General features: G+C 39.1%; 2 protein-coding genes across 3 annotated transcripts in view; one reads left to right on the top strand and one right to left on the bottom strand.

Moving 5' to 3' along the window:
* Positions 1-1,792, bottom strand: part of cbfa2t2 (CBFA2/RUNX1 translocation partner 2) — a 62,745-nt gene extending 60,953 nt beyond the window's left edge. The window contains exon 1 of the mRNA XM_020703203.2: positions 1,754-1,792. The gene's annotated coding sequence lies outside the window, so the exon portion shown is untranslated. The remainder of the gene's footprint in view (positions 1-1,753) is intronic.
* snta1 (syntrophin alpha 1) overlaps positions 998-15,601 on the top strand; it is a 40,123-nt gene continuing 25,519 nt past the window's right edge. The window contains exons 1-2 of one of the 2 annotated variants that reach the window (XM_023954911.1): positions 998-1,475; positions 11,753-11,938. In XM_023954911.1, coding sequence (XP_023810679.1) covers positions 1,190-1,475; positions 11,753-11,938 — 472 coding nt within the window. In that variant the 5' untranslated portion in view covers positions 998-1,189. The remainder of the gene's footprint in view (positions 1,476-11,752; positions 11,939-15,601) is intronic. The other variant, XM_023954910.1, reaches the window with a different exon arrangement.

Raw genomic sequence — 15,601 nt, 5'->3', positions numbered from 1 at the left:
ATTTTGGCCAATCACAAACCGCAATTGATAATTTCTCCTCCACGATAAATTTTCAAACGGTTGGCACTTCCGTGAACTAAAAGTGACGCCATCTATATATCACTAACAAATCAGGGTAGATGACTGATCAAAGTTTCACCTGGTTTAACTTGCAATGCACGTTCAAAAATCCTGGGTTTTGTAGTTAGAACTTAAAAACAGGTGTAAAAATGTGCACAGCTATGCGTGAATGTGAGTTTTGAATATTGACTTTTCATTGAACGTGGCTGCTTGAACGTGTGTTGCTGAGGGTGGTGTAAACGGTGCAAGACGTAAAGCTGAAAGGGATTTTAAACTAAAGCCAAATTACTCTAGTGTTGATAGAATTTTTGTACTTTCTTTCTTAAATTTTATTCTACAATCTATCAAAAAGAGTGATGTCACACCCATGGCTTGTTTGTTTTTTAGTTTCTATTGCAGGTAGGCCTTGGACGAACCAAAGCAGTCTATATACTTTTCTTTTGTGACTGCTTTGGAACCGATCAGAGAGCTCACTTACAGTTTACACAAGAGTTCTAAAAGCCAAACACTGCCAAGACCCATAGTCGTATCAGCTCATCAGAGAAAAGTCGGAAGAGTTCCCTTTCTGATGAATATTCCAGTGAACGCTCAACAAGTCTGCTTTTATTTGGTCCGTTAAGCCCACACTCATAATGGACATGTTCAAACAGGGGGCTCTTTGTGGATTTCATGCCCAAAAATGAGCTCCGGTGCGAGAGTCGATGGTGGTCTTTTTAGAGGATATGCAGACTTTCTTTCCCTTTTGACAGAACATCTGTATGAGTGCAGAGCTGAGGACATTGGGACTTAGATCACTGATCTAAGGCAGGGCTGTGCAAGAAATACATGTCTAACCGAATGAATGAGGGAGGGGGAACCTAATTATGTGGGACTCAGCCCCACACAGATCATGATTAATGGAGAGATTCAACAAGCTCTTTGAACTTTGAGTGTGTGTCAAACACCGTCGCTAATCGTATCAACCTCGATTAACTTGACTTCTTCCAACTGGATAGGGCTCTTCGGGGGACAGAGTCGAGGCTGTGTCCCTGAGTGTGTATCTGTGCATGCCCCCATACCCCCAGCCCTCCTCCACCCCCTCTCACAGGGCTGCCAGCCCGTCTAGAGTTATTCCAGGAATGCGTTGAACATGGCTGCCGCGATGAAGACGCAGAAAACGGGACTGCTGGAACTTCGAGTGACAGTGGACCGCTGGGTCCGGGTGCTGGCCACGCTGACCGAGGACGCGCTCACTCTGAACCCCGGCGACAGCGCCGACGAGCCCGCGAAGCCCGGCCACCAGAGTCCCGCAGGTGCTGTCAACGGAGACCCCCCAAACCTGAGCTCGTCCCCGGTCCCAGAAACCATCACCAACGTCAAGCGCACCGTGCGGGTCACCAAGCAAGATGTGGGCGGACTGGGCATCAGTATCAAAGGTAAGCCCGGCGTCCGGACCGGAGGGGGTCCAAAACCAGAAGGACTACCGACTTCTGCGCAGTCGGTAGCAAGTTTTCCAGTTTGAGCGTGGCGGCTTTCAACGACGACGTGACACGGCGGATAAGTTAGCTAACTTCTAACTTAACTCACGAAAAACTGTCATGAATGTAGCTTTACAAACACAGACTTGTCTTTAAAATAGGAAAGTATGAGTGAGGGCTCAATATTTAGCATAAATAATGATGACAGATGAGGTTTTTATCGGGCGAAGCCTCACCTTAAAGCGAACCTATTCAGCGCCGAAAAGTCACCGGATGTGTGTTCTCAGTTCAGTTTTTAGACAAAATAAAAGAAAGAACTGTTAGTAAAAGAATTGTTTTACTGACCTATTTTTTTAAAGTGCTCATTTAATAATTAAATTAATGAGCAAAAATGTTTTTTTTTTCATCTATTAAAATGTTTCTAATTAATAATAAACTTTCATTTTCATAACAGTTTTTGAACATTTGATTGTATTTATACGGCAAAAAGTAGTCTGAGGAGTAAAGCATAAATACATAATTGTATTTTTTATATGTTCACTTGGATAATAGCTTCCACATTTAGACTCCTCTGATAGGACCTCAAAGAGACATTGAGGACGTTTTTGAATATCCACTGTCATGTTGTTTATTGTGTTGTAGTTGTCAGAAATACACCTTTAATCAAAAGAAATCTAAGTGTTTGGATCATTGACTGTATATGAGAACTGGACTGAGTTGCCCCTCCCCTGTTGTTCCAAACACGAAGTATCCGCTGGTCCCAAAAAACCCAAAATCCCACACGCTATGTCTGATTTCCCACCCTAATTCCTAACTACTAAAAAACTATAAACTGCAGCACTATGTAGTGCCCTGGATTTTAAAAGCAATTCAGACACCATGCTCACTACGATTTTTTTAAGGCGAATATGACGTCATCGATTTCACAAATTTAAAATCTAATTAAAATGAGCATTTTGCGATGATCATCTATGAGTCCACTGTCTTGTGAAGATGAAAACGTTGATATTTTTTTTAAGAAAATAAATGTAAATACATTTTTTGACAAAAAAATTTCAAATGCAATGCATTGTGGTCTATATTCGCCAATCTAGTGAGCATGGATGCACACTGGTTTTTCGCAGACTTCTGGGAAATTTCTAGGGCACTCGATTTTTGAATTGTAGATTCGAAAAGCACTACAAAATGGCAAACGCACTATATAGTGTGTAGTGAAAGAATTCGGACACAGCGACAGACTTCTATTAAAAAATAAACAACTATTAGTCAGTCAGTATAGTATGTGGTGCCAGCAGGCACTACTAATTTGTAGTGAGGCATCTGATTGATCATTTTTTTTACTTGAACAACTTCCTATTAAGAAAAACATATATAATAAAATAGTAGAACTAACAAAAACATATTAAAAATGTATCAGAGCAAGTATGGTTACTCTGACAATATAGCAACAGACTGGTTTTGTTTTTTCATTAAAAGTCTATAGTATTTGGCGTCTTGGAGCCGGCGGGTACTTCTTGTTTGGAACGTGAGGGGAGATGGGTCACTCAGTCCAGTTTTGATACAGTTCATGATCCATATTTTGCAAGCTAGACTGATCCAGTTTGTTGTATAGCATAGTTGAGGAAAGCAACTAACCCAAGAACCCACGGCTTCTTGATCTGGATCAGATTTCCTCCATTTGTAGGAAAACATGGAGGATCTAGAGAGCTATATCAACAAAAAAATGATGGATTTAGGTGCAGGTGAATAGATATTTTGTCTTAATTGTCTTGAGAATGTTGAAATAGCTTTTTAACTCTTACTTTATGGGTTCATCAGACACATCAGATTTTCTCGAAAGAAATAGGCAAATTTACAAGGTTAATTTGATTTTAAGATCACTTGTGGAGTTTTACCTGAAGTGCCTATTTAAGGTTCCTCTTACTCATGTGAAGGTGGGGATTTCTTACTGACGGGCAGTGTGTAGAAGACTACAAGAGTAGAAGGTTTGAAAGGAATTTGTTTTGTATTTTTAAGATGCAGCCTCCAAACAGGTTGGTGTTAACAAGTAATCATTTGACAGCTGCCCGACTCGATGGGCTGATTTGACAGATAATTGTAAACTTACCCTCTTGTCAAGCTGCCAAGTGTATTCATCAGTGTAGCTGCTTGTGGCAAGTTCCCTTTGGTCCCCCTCCTCTTCAGTTAACAACAGAACAAAGCCAGGCCCTAATGACATAAAAGCAATGTCCTTCTGTTAGGAAATGGAGGGTTTTTAAAATAGGGCAGCATGCTATTAAAACGAAATTGTAGCTGGCAGCCTGTTGACGACATTGTTGAGATGCTGGTGGTTTACGGCCAGGCGGGGAAGGCATGGAGGGTGAAGGCACAGAAAGATAGAAAGCGGGCGCTGGAAAAGCCAGCCACCGCTGAAACGGGATATGGACCGAGCTGAAGAGTTCAAACGTGCAAAGTGGAAGTTAAGGAGTGGGGAAAAGTGATAGAATGACGATGGGAAACGCAAATGAAGGATGGCAGAAGATGTTGCAGGCCAGCTGACGCCACATTGTGAACAGCTGAGCTGGGAGATCAGCCATCCACAGCACTCAGTTGTCATTGGCTAAAGATGAAAGCTATGTGGCTGGAAGTAGAGTACTCCACCAGTGTTAATTTTAGGGAGCCCACCCTAGACTCAGAGAGCATGGAGGCAACCTTTACTGACATGTCTAAATTTAAGAAAGGAGACTTGTAAGCTTGACTTAAGGTCTCTAGAACGTGGTAATGGGGCATCCTTCTGCAGGCATTTGCCCTACTATTAATGATGTTTTTAAATAACCCTTCTTGGGGAAGTTTAGCAGGCATCTTTGGTAAACACTGTAACTTGTTTTTTATGCTTAAATTCTTAGAAAATATATGTTTGTCAGCTAACAAGGCCCAGGTGTAGTCTTACATAACAGATGTTTTGTTGCAAATGTACTTTCTCCCCTTTGTGTGCTTCATCAGCATGATTTCCCTTCGTTGCTTTGAAGTTTCTTATTGATGCCTTTTCCGTGTTTGTTGGTCATTAGCAAGGGATGCAACGTGATGGATGCAGTTCGGTGAAGTGCTGACCGTGTTGACTTTTTCTTATTTTTTTGAAAGCAACATTTTTCCCGTCGATTGCAGTGTTAGCACAAACTTGCCTAATTAGGCACATGTCAGTACTGTGCATGCTAGGACCATTAATTTACCTGCCATCAGTCGCTCCAATAGTTTCACGTGATCTCAGTCACTGCCACCCACAAGTCTGCTGAGTGACAAGCCCACAGCTGGAAGGTACTGAACTCTTCGACATGAGAAGTTGGAGTAATTAAAGTAGGGAGGGGTGGAGGAGGACATGTGTTGTGGAGCAGCGCTACAGCATGTCAGTGATGTTTACTCAGCAGTCAGGTCAGCAAATGGCGTTTCAGAGTGCACAACAAGTGAGCAATTGAAAGGACCTAGGTGGAAGAGGTAGAAAGCCATTGGCTCTTGGCGCCGTTGTGTACTTACGTCTTCAGCTGCTGTCTTAATGCACTCAAGATACATTTTATGATGCTGGAGAATTATTTTGACAGCAATGACATCCTCTGTCACTGGAACTCCATCATCATCTGGCTGACTCAGAGGAACAAGACTATCTGTCCTGCCTGTCCAAATGAAGACAGAAATGCATTTGGCACTGTAGGAAGTGCAATGATGAGGGCTTTAGTGGTACTAATGTACTGACGTAGACAAAATGGTTGGAACCCCTCTGTTAATGAAGGAGAAAAACGCACAAGGGTTAGAAGTTTCAGAGTACCGGTAGTCCGAAGTTTTGCTCTAAGCTATTCTTCTGTGTTTTTAGCTGTATTGTTGCTGCTTATCCTATTTGAAAACCAAAATTTTGTCACTGACAAGCAACCTTTCTGACACTTAGAGCCACATTTTGTTCTTGATAATCTTGAGATTTCTTTACAGCTTGCACAGACTGAGGCAGATGCAGCAAATCCACCAAGGATTTAAAGGACCCACATCATGCAAAATCAATTTTTTTGTGCTTTTAAATGTGTTATAATGTTAATTCCTTGCAAAAAACAACCCCAAAGCGCTATTTTGATCCATTCTCACATTTCTGAGCATTCCTCTAAAAACCTGCACTCTGAGCCGCAGCCCCTACCAATCCACACAAACAAGCGGGTTCGCACATTGTGACGTAAGTAAGTAAAGAACAGCCCCTTCCAGGAAGAGTCTGGCAGGCAACACTGCCCCCAGGCTAACACACACACACACACACCCACTTTCCTTGGAGCTAGTACTGATCGCCAAAGACGCTTTCCTTTTATATCCAAAATATGCACATTTATCTTTGCAAAAGTTTGGATGTTGTTTGTTTTTGTGGGCAAAACACGGACACGCTGCAGAGTCCGACTCTGGGTTGACGTCATAAAATGGGCGGAACCCACAAGCAGTGAAAGTCAGGGCCTCAGAGATTGTGTCGTCTTACCCCTGGGTAGGAAAAAAAGCTGTCAAAATAACTCATATTCCATTAAAAAATGTTTTCTTTAGTGTGCCAAAGGTTATTATCATAGATAAAGGAAGATGTATTGTAGACCCTCTAACTGAGTCGGAGATCCTTTCTAAGCCTGTGGACACAGAGCTGCTGAGCTGCCCCAAAAAGCTCCAGTTTTGTCTCCTGTGTTGTGGCCTATCAATAGGCATTTCAGTATATTTCAGTGTTGTCATGATTAGCTTTCAACAGTAGTGTCCTCCATTGTTTCACATGAAGCACACCTCGTTTCAGACAGCAAGAAGAATATACAATCTGACATCGAACCCAACAGCGCACTGACTTGTCACCCTTTTAACAGGGAGACAGCTTGATTACATGTTTGAAGACACCTGTGATGCTAATTACAGCTGTCAAAAGGTTTTCTTTCCAGGAGTGACATCTTTTTATCCAGGCCTGATTCCTTAGTTTGTGTTTTAGGACAATTTATCTATCTATCTATCTATCTATCTATCTATCTATCTATCTATCTATCTATCTATCTATCTATCTATCTATCTATCTATCTATCTATCTATCTATCTATCTATCTATCTATCTATCTATCTATCTATCTATCTATCTATCTATCTATCTATCTATCTATCTATCTATCTATCTATCTATCTATCTATCTATCTATCTATCTATCTATCTATCTATCTATCTATCTGTCTGTCTGTCTGTCTGTCTGTCTGTCTGTCTGTCTGTCTGTCTGTCTGTCTGTCTGTCTGTCTGTCTGTCTGTCTGTCTGTCAATCTGAAGTTTTGGTTTAGTTATTTCAGTAACGGATGGTTTCTTTCCTTTAACAGAGAGGCACCATTATTATTATTGCATTATTATTTTTACAGCATTTTATATTGTTTTATTTATGCTATAAAAATGTATTTTCTTGTGGTACTTTGGTTTACAGTTTTTCTCAGTCGCTTTAGTACAATTCTCAGATCAGAATGAAATTCCCAAAACTATTTGTTCAATCTTCACATCATGATGTCACTTGTGCACATCATATAAGCAGTTTCTCACTTCTTTGAACAAGTTGCAATTGCTTTGGTACATCCATGCAAATGATTATGTACAATTCTCTGCTCTTTGTTACATTATCAATTGTTTACGTCATGTGGATCAAAATGTATTATATAGTTCACTGTGCAATAGTCTTACTCCTCAAAACACCTAGTCATTAGTTCATCATATAAGTCATTAACTGCAAAATGGTTGACCAAGTTGTCATAATGTGACAAACATATTTCGCTGCATTGCAAGAGAGGATATTCGCTGTGATGTGGATGAGAATTTGTGGCCTAACATACAGGAACGACAAGAGGTGTAGGAAGACCACACCAATTCCTACTGCACTGCCTGTACTGTTGTACAGAATATTGTCCTATCTTTCTTTTCCCTTTGTGTTACTGTTTGCAGTGGGTTTTTTCTATGTTGGTATGACATGGTCTGTCAAAAAATTACAATATGAACAATAAAAGTGTAAATGGGAATCTTGTCCAGTCTCTTGCAATCAAACAAAAAAGGTGTAACTTACATTTTACAATAATTGTCATCAAAACTTTAGCCATAGTTTACATCAGAACCTCCCTCTAAAGTACACAGTTATATTGACAACATGACTAAGTAATTTGACTGTCTTGTTCGTAGACAATGACACAAGGACTTGACATTCTGATGGCACTGACATGTTCAATGACATATAGACTTAGTTTTGAGAGATAAACTAAAGATTTTGAGCAGGTTACAGGACTTTGCAAGAAATCCATAGTGTTGTGCTGTTTGTACAAATCGTTTTGAGAAATGCACACACGTATTTGCAAACTTCAATTCTGATCTGAGAATTGTACTAAAGCGACTGAGAAAAACTGTAAAACAGGCTTAAACCATCATGACAGGTTGGAAATAAAGCTACCGTTAAAGCGTTTTTCAAGAACGCTTTAAATAATGCGCTTCAGATGAAAAAACAAAAACAAAATAAGTTTAAAAAAAAAAACAATTTAAGTAAGAATTTTATTTCTTGAACTGGGCAGCTTTGATCAGCTGGTTAAAACGATATTAATGTAGGAAAGTTTATCGAACCACAACACGCAATAAACACTTCAGTACTATCTATGCATCGCTATTTTTATTGTTAAAAGGAGAATTAAGTCTGTTTCATAATTTCTAGTGTTTTGCCGAATGAATTGCTCTGTAAAATTTCATTGTGTTTTTTTGTGTAGGTTGCCTATGCAAAAATGCATCCATTTTTTATACCATAGGTGCATAAACAAGAATAGATCTATGGACAAAATACTTCAGGGAAAGATTTTTAGTTTTCAATCATAAATGGTCAACAAAGCTAAAAATAAAAGCCATAATTTAAAATAAAACTGACTTAGAAACAGACAAAACAATTTTGAAAGCTACTTAACAAAATAATTTGGTCCAATATTAAACTAATTTTAAAGGGTAGGCATCCATGTTGTCCTGAAACAACATGTATTTAATGCAAATCGGGTTTTTTGTGTTTTTAACATGTTCTTGTGGCATGGAATGTGGAATGGAAAGGGACGGTGGAGTTTCTCCACGCCAACAGTCACCACTCTGGAGCGTGTAGCTGCTCTGCCGAAACTATTCCATAGAAAATTACATGTTTTTGGATTTTGGCTAAAAACGGCCTAATCATAATTAGAAGACCACTGCGCACGTTTTAAAATACATCAAAAGGTGATCAGAATGAGTCTTTAAATATTTTTTTTTCTTTGATTAACTATCAGTCAGCCTTTTAGATATCCCTAATAACTATTTCACTGTCAGGTTTATATGTAACTAAAATCTTCAAGCAGCCATGCATGTTTTATGTGATTTAAACACTTGGATGACTTGGCCGTTGTTGTCGAAAAGAGTTGTTTGATGTATTCACCCGAAACTAAAAGCTGCTCTCAGAGAAACGAATGCATATTGTATGTCTGTCTTCCTTATTTGGCAACAAAAAAAAAAGAACTCTTATTTAGCTTTTACCCTAAAATATTCCTACACTGATGCTGTGAAGTAATCCTTCTAAACCAAAACTATCTGGGTCTGTAAAGTGTTTTTCTATATTTTTTTGGTGCTGATATAAATCCTTCGTAGCCTCAAGTAATGTGTTTAAAAAAATTCAAGTCAACATGAATTCTAGTTATTTTTGCTGTGTTAAAATTAGCCATCGAAATTGCAATGCAAGTTTCTTCTAGCAGTTGGAACAAGTGCATCTGTGCTTTCCCAGTGATTCTAAATTGAGTGGAGGCAACAGTGTGATCCTGGCTGCTTGTGCTGATCTCTGTCAGATGTGATGAACCGATAAAGTTGTCTTATCAAGTCTTGCTCTCACAGGGCTTGTAGATGCATGTTTCCAGGGAAGCAATTCAGCTGAGGGTTTTGTCCATTCGTTCATTGATTTTGCGTCCCGGCTTCATCATGGTAGTGGTGGTGGAGCGTATTCTGGCTGTCATTAGTAGAGAAGCACCCTGCAAATGTTGCCAATTCATCAGAGTACAACCCAGGCCAGACACACACACACAAAAAAAAACCATGTTTTTAGGGCAAGTTAGCATGTTATCAGGTTGTGGGAGGATCAGTTTGGCAGAGAAAAACAGAAATACTTGAAACTTATTTAAAAAATGAATACCTTTAGTCTCAAACTCGATATCCGAACTGAATTCATTTCAGTTAGTAGGTATTGTATTAGTGCTAATTATATCAAAAAAGGAAACAAACGAATAAAAGTATGTACTACTACTAATTACAAGGTATTATGTGTCGTGTAATTTGTAAAACAAAATATTAATATAGTAAATTTGTCATTTTTACTTGCATTTGCCTCATACTGGCCAATGTCATGAGTAGCAGTGAGAATAAGTTGATCTGTTACTGATACAGTGGTTCTTTGCTATATTGTGGGTCACCTTTCACAGTCTTGCTGATCATTAATTAATTAATTAATTAATTAATTCATTCATTCATTCATTCATTCATTCATTCATTCATTCATTCATTCATCTTCTGCCAGAGCCTTTCTTGGCCACCCGTGGGCGAAGGCAGGGGATTACCTGGACGAGTTGCCAGTCTGTCACAGGGCCTTGCTGATCTTTTTAACTGCACAATATGTTCTGCGTGCTGATTGGCTGTCAACTTTGAGATTTTAAACTGGAGATAAAAGATGAAGATGTTGATGTCTTTCTGAGAAAAGTGTATAAAGTGTGCAACCTTTATAAGATCTATAATCCTAGTTGTCGGATTTCACCTATTGTGGGGTTATATTTTAAGACGCGATAAACAAGATACAGCAGGGGGCAGAATGTACTCCTGTTAACAATGAGGTCCAGCTCACAGTTCTCAAGTCTAAGGACCGGTGCTGTGGCCCACCTCTGCAAGGCAGGCCAGTGGGGGACAGCACCAGAGTAATCAGAAATGGAAACCAACCTATAGTGGTCGTTTGAAGAACTGCAATATTTAACGTTTTATTTTTAATGAATTCTAGGATTTGATTGTGCACAAGTAAGGTGCAGTGTTCACTGACTGTTTAGTGGCTGCCAATTTCTAAAATGTACATGCTGATATTTAAAACAAGTACCTTTTCTGTTTTATTTTTAAAATTATGTATTGATCTGGATGGCTCAGTTGGCTGGGTTTAGGACTGGCTTATGGGAAACTAGGGTTCGATTCTTATGGTGCGTGATGACCTTCATCCAGTGTGGGTCGTTGGGAAAGACTTGTCGCGCTACTGCCAACTATGAAGCCACAAGAGGGCCAAAGTCGGGGCCCCCCTGTTCTGGTCCCCGGCACAGATAAAATACAGGGTAGTGTCAGGAAGGACATCTGGAGTAAAAATCTCTGCCAATCCACCTGTGCCAATCAGTGAAAGCTGATTAGCTGTGGCGACCCCTGAAGGGATATGCTGAAAGGTGAACAAATACATTTATTTCTCAAATTGATATACCTAAAAAAACTTTTTTATGTCAGAAATGATGCAATGAGAAGACTTTTTTTTCCCTAAGGCCTCATCATAGGAGCTTTCTTTCAACAATAAAGTGGTTAATATACAGCATTTAATGTCTAAGGTTTATCAAAAGTATTCATTTTTGTATGCTACATACATTTTTAGATAATCAGAATCCTCCTTTAGATCATTTTTCAGTGGCTTTAAATCCAGACTGCCAGTGGTAACTAATTATAATGTTTCTCATAAAGAATGAAGGTCTACAGTAAAGCAGTAGTTTCTACATCCTACTGTCTGACCTTCATTTAAAGACAGGAATAGAAAGAGTGGATGAAAAGAAGCTGCAGAAGTTGTGCAGGAAGGTAATTACTGCTGTATTTTCTGTGCCTATATTCTTTCTTAACCACAGTCACATAATAACCTTGACTTAGATACTTGAATATGATAATCACATTGGTCCAAATTAGAATAGCTGTAATATAAGAATGGGGAACCAGCCATCTCTTTTATGTTTCATCCAAGCCCTTTTTGTTGTACAGTCTTTTGGCAAATTTGAAAATGTATACATAAAGTATATTTGCAACTGTTTTGGGATCTTTAAAATAGAAATAACACCATTTCAAGTCTTTTTTCTACCTTCAAATGGTGACTAGAGGTGTAGCATGATACCTGCATTATTCAGTAATGACAACATATCCACCTTTATAAACATTGTTTTAAAGGCTTTTTTTTTTTTTTGCCCTTTAGGAGGTAAAGAAAACAAGATGCCGATCCTCATCTCGAAAATATTTAAAGGCCTGGCAGCTGACCAAACTGAGGCACTTTACGTCGGGGATGCCATACTGTCTGTCAATGGTTACGACCTACGGGAGGCTACGCATGATGAGGCAGTGCAAGCGCTCAAAAAAACTGGCAAGGAGGTCATCCTGGAAGGTACAATGTCTTTCTTTCGTTTTAAGAAAAGAGCCTTGTAAGTTGTTATTCCTATATATGTATATGTGTATAGAGATGGATAGATAGATAGATAGATAGATAGATAGATAGATAGATAGATAGATAGATAGATAGATAGATAGATAGATAGATAGATAGATAGATAGATAGATAGATAGATAGATAGATAGATAGATAGATAGATAGATAGAGAGGATAGGAAAGATCTTGATTTGTATTTCATATTTAACTAGGAATATGGAAAGCAAGTATTTATTGCCATAAATTAGACAATGTTAATGTATGGAAACATTAGTAACACTTGACATCTAAACTTCAATGCTTAACTAACTCCCTGATTGTTTTGGGGTATTTGCCAGTAAGTTGTAAGAGCAATCACAAACTTTTAGATCAAAACTGTGCTCAGATTTTCTAGTAGACAAACACAATTTGAATTCACCCAAACTGGTGTGCGGAAACTAAAGAGTCAGATTTCAAGACTACTGTTGTGACTCGCATCTGTTTTCCTGCTAATGTGCATGTTCTGTTTCCCTAAACAGTAATCATTTCTAAGTTTGTCTGACTTGCAGTTTATGTTTAAATTGTGAAAAGGGGCAAAATTACACCATAAAACAATTGTGTGAATGAGTCTTGCTCAGCAGTGTAAAAAGTATTTTTTGCAGCATTTTTCCAGTTAACGTCTCTTAAATACTCTGACAATATATTGCCAAATACCATATTTTCCGCACTATAAGTTGCAATCAAAAGCCATCGTTAATAAAAAAAAAAAACAGTGCGCCTTATAATCCGGAGCGCATTATATATGGATTAATTCTGGTTGTGTTTTCTAATGTCGAAGCGATCAATGAGTTCCATAGGCTAGAATCGCTACACCAGCTTGTTGTGTATGCAAAGTTAGATGGCATATTGGAAAGGGCCAGATGCCAGCTATCAACTGTGCTACAATTGTACAAACAGAGGTGGAAAAACAAGGATGTGACTGTTCACAAGTAAATTTTTACTGTCAGCTAATAAAGGAGAACTAATGGAATGCATTTTAGGAAGATCTGGATGAGTTTACTTAGGCGGATCTTCTAGCCTATTCAAAGTCAATGGTAGCATTAGACTTTGCACTATTTCCATGTTTTCTGGGGAGACCCACCAATTTTTTTTTTTTTGGAGGATGACCTATTGTATTTAAGCAAGCCAAGTGGAGGAAGAAAAAATAGCCAGGATTCCCTCTGTAGCGGCAAACAAAGACCTTAGGGTACATTTACACTGCGGCGGTACGTCTCGACCGGCCCTGCAAGCTACAGCCGCTGTGTGCTTTACTGCGCCTTCCACCCGGACCTCGCCGCACCGGGGCCGTGGACTGAAGTGCTTATTGCGTCCATCCGCGGCACTTTGAAATGTCGTTTATCTGTTGCACCTTTTACAAAAACATCAATACCACAGCCTGGGTCTTATTTTTGTGATAATCAGAGTTTTTTCCTTTTTTAAAATCGGGCCAAAATTAGGCCTGCCGCGGTCATTTTACTAAATCTGTTAAGCAATGTGGTTCTTTTTTTTTTCTTTAGCACCCTTTCCAATATGTCGTTACCCTTTACGAACATGGAACAACGGTAACAGGCTAGCGTAGCGTCTCTAGCCTAATTAACTAATTGGAAGCGATTTTGAGAGGAACACGGCGCTCTTTTCAAAAGTCTGTCTGTTTTTTTGCGAGTGGCACACGAGGTTGGGTGTTTTGTAAATACGCCAATACAGCTAACGTGTGGCGTTGTCTGATTGTGTGTTCTTTTTATGTGTTACTAACAAGTTTGGAAGTCAGCATAGTCAATGTTCTTTTTCTGTATCAGTCTGTGTTTTAACATGATGCAAACAAAGTTGGGAATTACAAGTATTGTGAATGTGCTAACACGGTTAACGTGGGTAACGCTTCTAATGTGGCTAGCATGTAGCGTGTTACAAACAAGTTTTAGAATTACTATGAACAAAGCTTATAAAGTCTGACTAATTATCTTGACTCTGACTTTTTTGTATCCCTTAAAGCGCCTAACAGCTTGGTATGCTCCATATATGACAGAAGATTGAAAATAGACGATTGATTATAATCTAATGATTCCTATTGTGCGGAATATTTGAGAAGTAAATGATACAAGATGAATAACATTTTTTATTCTTTATAAACTTTGGCAACATATAACACGACCATGCACAGTCATCAAATGCATGTCTGAAATTTGAATATATGCAACATTGGGGGTGGCTGGAGGACAGCCATCCCTGATGGACCATGCAACTGAGATAATTCCATCTAATACAAAAATGGAAATAAACTCTAGCAGTTATTGCAAAGAATTACAATTTTTTTTCACCAAAACAACCAGATCTTGTTTTGGTTAACGTGCATCATGGATCTGCCTCAGACTGCAGAGAAAACTTCTGGACCAAAAAATGTCAAATCCTCTGTCATCAAAAGAAAGGCAGAGTATCTCTTAAAATTTCATTGTACAACAGACAATGACAATAAAGCAAATCTAACCTAATCTAAAAGTGTAGATAGTGGTTTATCTGTGATCCGTCATGTCAGGAATGGCCTCATTGATCGGAAGGACCTACATGTAGTAGATGAGTGATGCTAGAAGGGACTCTGAGGAGGTTAGGTGTCTATTTGGGAGCACACCTGTGTGATTTCAAGAGATGTTTCCTGTAAAGTCTGAGTATTTTGGGGGAATCCAAGTAACTCTATTGGACAACAAGGTGTCAGCTGGTTTTTGGTATGTTTGTATGCTCCATCTGGCTGTTGTAAAAGTCCTTGTAAGCTAAGATAACACACATGTCAGAGGTATTGTGTTATTTCAGTTGTTTTTGGTATTTTTAAAGATACTTCGAAACAGGGAGAAACTTGGCATCACTGCGGTATTTGAGGCTGGAGCTTGCATGTGTACAGCAACAAAGAGGCACAATAAGGCTGTGCTTCAGGCGACTGCTCTATGGAATTCCTCACATTGACAGAGATCAAGGTGAAACTGCCTCAGGAGCAGTAAGATATCTACAAAAACTTCTGGATACGTGGAGTTGGGAGTGATATCAGAAGCCTGGTTGGATTTCCACACAGCTTTTTTGTTTTGTCATCTTTTGAAGAAATATTAAACATTTTGCAGTGGGGGGGGGGGGGGGGGGTGTACTTGGTTCTGTTTTTATGTGGTGAGGGTTTAAGGTTCCCACCTGTTCATGCATGGCACAGCTGGAAGTAGTTTGGCCGTTGTACTCTATTGAGTTTTACTAAATCGTAGGATGTCAATGGGCTACATAGTTGCTTAGCAGCAACAAAGCAAGAAAAGGGCAGAACTGGCCGGCTCCCAGGTGTGAGCGTGAAGGTTGTAAAGTGAAATGTGAATTTGAGTTTGGGGATTTGGAAAAAAAAAAATAGGAGCTAGAATTCTACTTGACCTTATTGTCATCATTTCCACCAAAGTACGTGTTGGGATAATCAATGTGCGTGTATGAGAGAGGACAGAGGGGGTCAGATAAATATAACAAACCAAATGGCAGCATGAAGTGCAGCTGCCTTCAATTTCTACCAGCGACATTTACAGCCAGACTGTGTGTGTTTACACGGTTATGAGAAGACATTTATTATTACATTACCTGTGTGGTGTG

This window comes from Oryzias latipes, chromosome 5, assembly GCF_002234675.1.
Source record: "Oryzias latipes chromosome 5, ASM223467v1".
In the NCBI taxonomy this organism is placed as follows: domain Eukaryota; kingdom Metazoa; phylum Chordata; class Actinopteri; order Beloniformes; family Adrianichthyidae; genus Oryzias; species Oryzias latipes.
The sequence above is the reverse complement of the archived record's forward strand: the minus strand, read 5'-3'. Positions and strand labels throughout refer to the sequence as shown.